We start from the raw sequence: 2976 nt of genomic DNA on the forward strand, positions 1-2976 counted from the left end.
CAGTTGCAAACAAGAGTTTCATAAGCTTTATGTTGTTTATTTCAGGCACGTTCAACACGACATCTTATATATCCGCTCCTCAAATGTTTAAAGAAGTCAGGAGTCAGCTATTAATTTTTAATTAAAATCAAATATAATTTTTTTGGAAGAAAACAAACTTATGAGGAACATATTTGTGTCGTCCAGTTCCCTATATTGCTTTTTAATTACTTCAGAACATTTTAAAACCATCGCCTAAAACTAGATCCCCTCTCGACGTTCAGCCTTAACCGACAATTTCTACCATTATTTAACTAACATGTTCAGAAGACAGACAATAAAATTAGGTCGTAAAATTGAAAGCTTGCGCAACTTTCTTCCTCAGCGCGAATAAGAATAAAAACGACTAAAAGTGCTGGCTTGACAAGAGAAAACTAAGTTCCTAACTGGAAGGCCGCGAAAAAGGAGCAAGTATCCAAAGTGAATGCAAAACAAGAGCACGCACAGTCTACGCTAATGCGAGCGCGAACAAAACAAAATGCAAAGAGACAGTGGTATGTACCGGTCCTTCCGGGACCTATAAAAAGCGAAGAAGCTGCTCGAGAACCACGCTATTGCAGCCGGCTAAGGTCCTCTAAAAAGGAGAAACGAAGAACGCCATGAAGTCTCCGGTAAGTTTGAGAAAGCTTTCGTGTCTACATGTGTGCGTGCTCCCACTATAGTTTTAAGCTCAGTTCTGTTATGTCAGCCTTAACTTTAATACCTTATAAAATTTCAAGTATATACATTGCTGCCAATAAACCTTTTTCTTTGGCATATATTGATACCGGGTAACTCATTGACAACAATCTTCAACTTTTTGCGATATTACTTTCTTCAGAAAGTCTATTTCTTGCCCAACATATTTAGGTCGATAAGCTGTGGGAGCCTGAAAATTAAAGCTTACTTTAATTTACACTCTGAAAAAAAAAAAAAAAGTTCGTCTCCTTTCCCGCACAACACCCAAAGAGCCAATCATCGCAAATTACGGAGACAGCTCAGCGTATGACGATGCTGAAACATATGTTTAGAACAAAAAAAGCAGTCTCAGTTGAGACATTAAGCAATGCAAAACGTCACGCTTGCATTGCTTAATATCACAACTCAGACTGCGTTTTTTGGTCTAAACATATGTTTCAGCATCGTCATATGCTGAGCTGCCTCCGTAATGCGCGGTGATTGGCTCTCCGAGTATTTTGCGGGAAAGTAGACGCACGGGTTTTTGTTTTTTAGAGTAATTCGTTAATTATTTTAAAATGACTTTCGTGCTTTTTTTTCAGCTGGTAACTAATATAAGCACACTACGTGGCTGCGGGCCGTCTTCAAAAGTATTGCTGAAATACAGCAACCTGGAGCCCTAATCTGGACACTTGCGAGAAGCTCGGCGAGAAATCTGGCGGGCGTGATTGGCCAACGCCGCACTTGACCTTGGCGCCGGCCAATCAGGGCCGCAGGATTTCTCGCCAACTTTTTCGCCAAGTGTCCAGATTAGGGCCCCTGGATAAATATAGCTTCGCTAGTGATTGGGAGCATGTTGTGTTTTGTTTTTGTCTTTGTTTTCTTGAAAAGCGAAAACTTTAATCTGACATCCTGCAAAGAAATCGCACAAATTGGTTATGTATTCTGGACATTTTTGAAATTTGCCATTACGGTGCAGCTGGATGGAGAAGTTTCTGTGTGGAAATATCGAACCAGCGATTTTTCATAATCAAATTGCCGAGTAAAGTTCACAATTTTTCTACAGACCTCTATACGTCAACGGGAAAACAGCGTTATGGTGCGTCATTAAGGCGTTTGGTTAACAAAAAGAATTGAAGGCAAAAAGGAAATCACATTAACTCTCGAGTACTTTTTACTGTTCGTTTAAAGACCCCGAGTGCCTTAGCAATCCTTTTTCACCTCTATTTTATGTGCGTTTAGTTTTTTGTTTTTTTATATATATAATTTAATTTTTGAGCAGAGCGTAAATTGATATCAAACTGAAGCTTCATTTGTTGGCAATTTACTTTTTTACGTTTAAACGTAAACGAACAATGTAGATTGAATTGTGCCCTACTGCATTTGCTTAGAAAATTGAATGTCTCGTTTGGATACCTCTCAAGAGTGCATTGTCTGATGACACAAAAGCGTTTAGGGAGCTTATTCTAATACAATATGGCAGCTTTCCAACTGAACTGTTTTACTAATGCCGACGCGTGATGACTAAAACAATTTTACTCACTTGGCGAAAGGGCTATGAATTTATGCAACAGTCCATGCTTCCCACGCAGAGAATGCGCCAGTATCTGGCTACTTTTTCTACCTGGTAAACTAGAGAGATGCTCCAAATATCTCGAAACGCCTTTGACCAGGCGTTCTATGAAATTACAACTGAAGTTGAGAGAAGACTTTCGAAGTTTGAGGCTGCCCAAAAATGCCAAAAGACTTTTTTTTTTTATATTTTTTATATATATTTTTAGCTTTTCATTGCGACCCTCTGCGGTGCCCTTGCCCTCTCCTCCGCCACGTTTGGCCTTGGCTTCGGTGGTGGTCACGGTGGCTTCGGGGGTGGACACGGTGGCTTCGGTGGTGGACACGGTGGCTTCGGACATGGTGGTCTTGGCCGTGGAGGTGGATTCGGCGGATTCGGCGGGCTGGGCCACGGTGGAGGAGGACTTGGAGGAGGATTCGGCGGATTGGGCCACGGCGGAGGAGGACTTGGAGGAGGATACGGCGGATTGGGCTACGGCGGCCTTGGCCGTGGAGGCGGCCTTGGCTACGGTGGAATTGGCCGAGGACTAGGTGGCTTTGGCTATGGTGGTCTCGGGGGATTCGGCGGCGGCTACGGAGGCTCTTACGGTGGTTCCTACGGCGGGACTTACCACGGCACTTACGGTGGCAACTACGGTGGCGGTTACGGAGGAATCGGCCATGGATTCTTTGGCTAATTACCTTTCCTTAGCTCTCATCGATACATTT

The 2976-nt window shown here is 42.9% G+C and overlaps 1 protein-coding gene across 1 annotated transcript; it reads left to right on the forward strand.

Moving 5' to 3' along the window:
* Positions 1–587: 587 nt before the first annotated feature.
* On the forward strand, positions 588–2976 carry LOC8043573 (acanthoscurrin-2-like). The gene is made up of 2 exons (XM_029983795.4): positions 588–650; positions 2478–2976. Exons 1-2 carry the CDS (start codon positions 639–641, stop codon positions 2943–2945), a joined length of 480 nt encoding a protein of 159 aa, XP_029839655.3. The 5' UTR covers positions 588–638; the 3' UTR covers positions 2946–2976.

Source organism: Ixodes scapularis, unplaced genomic scaffold, assembly GCF_016920785.2.
Source record: "Ixodes scapularis isolate PalLabHiFi unplaced genomic scaffold, ASM1692078v2 PGA_scaffold0__279_contigs__length_252992795, whole genome shotgun sequence".
NCBI classification, from domain to species: domain Eukaryota; kingdom Metazoa; phylum Arthropoda; class Arachnida; order Ixodida; family Ixodidae; genus Ixodes; species Ixodes scapularis.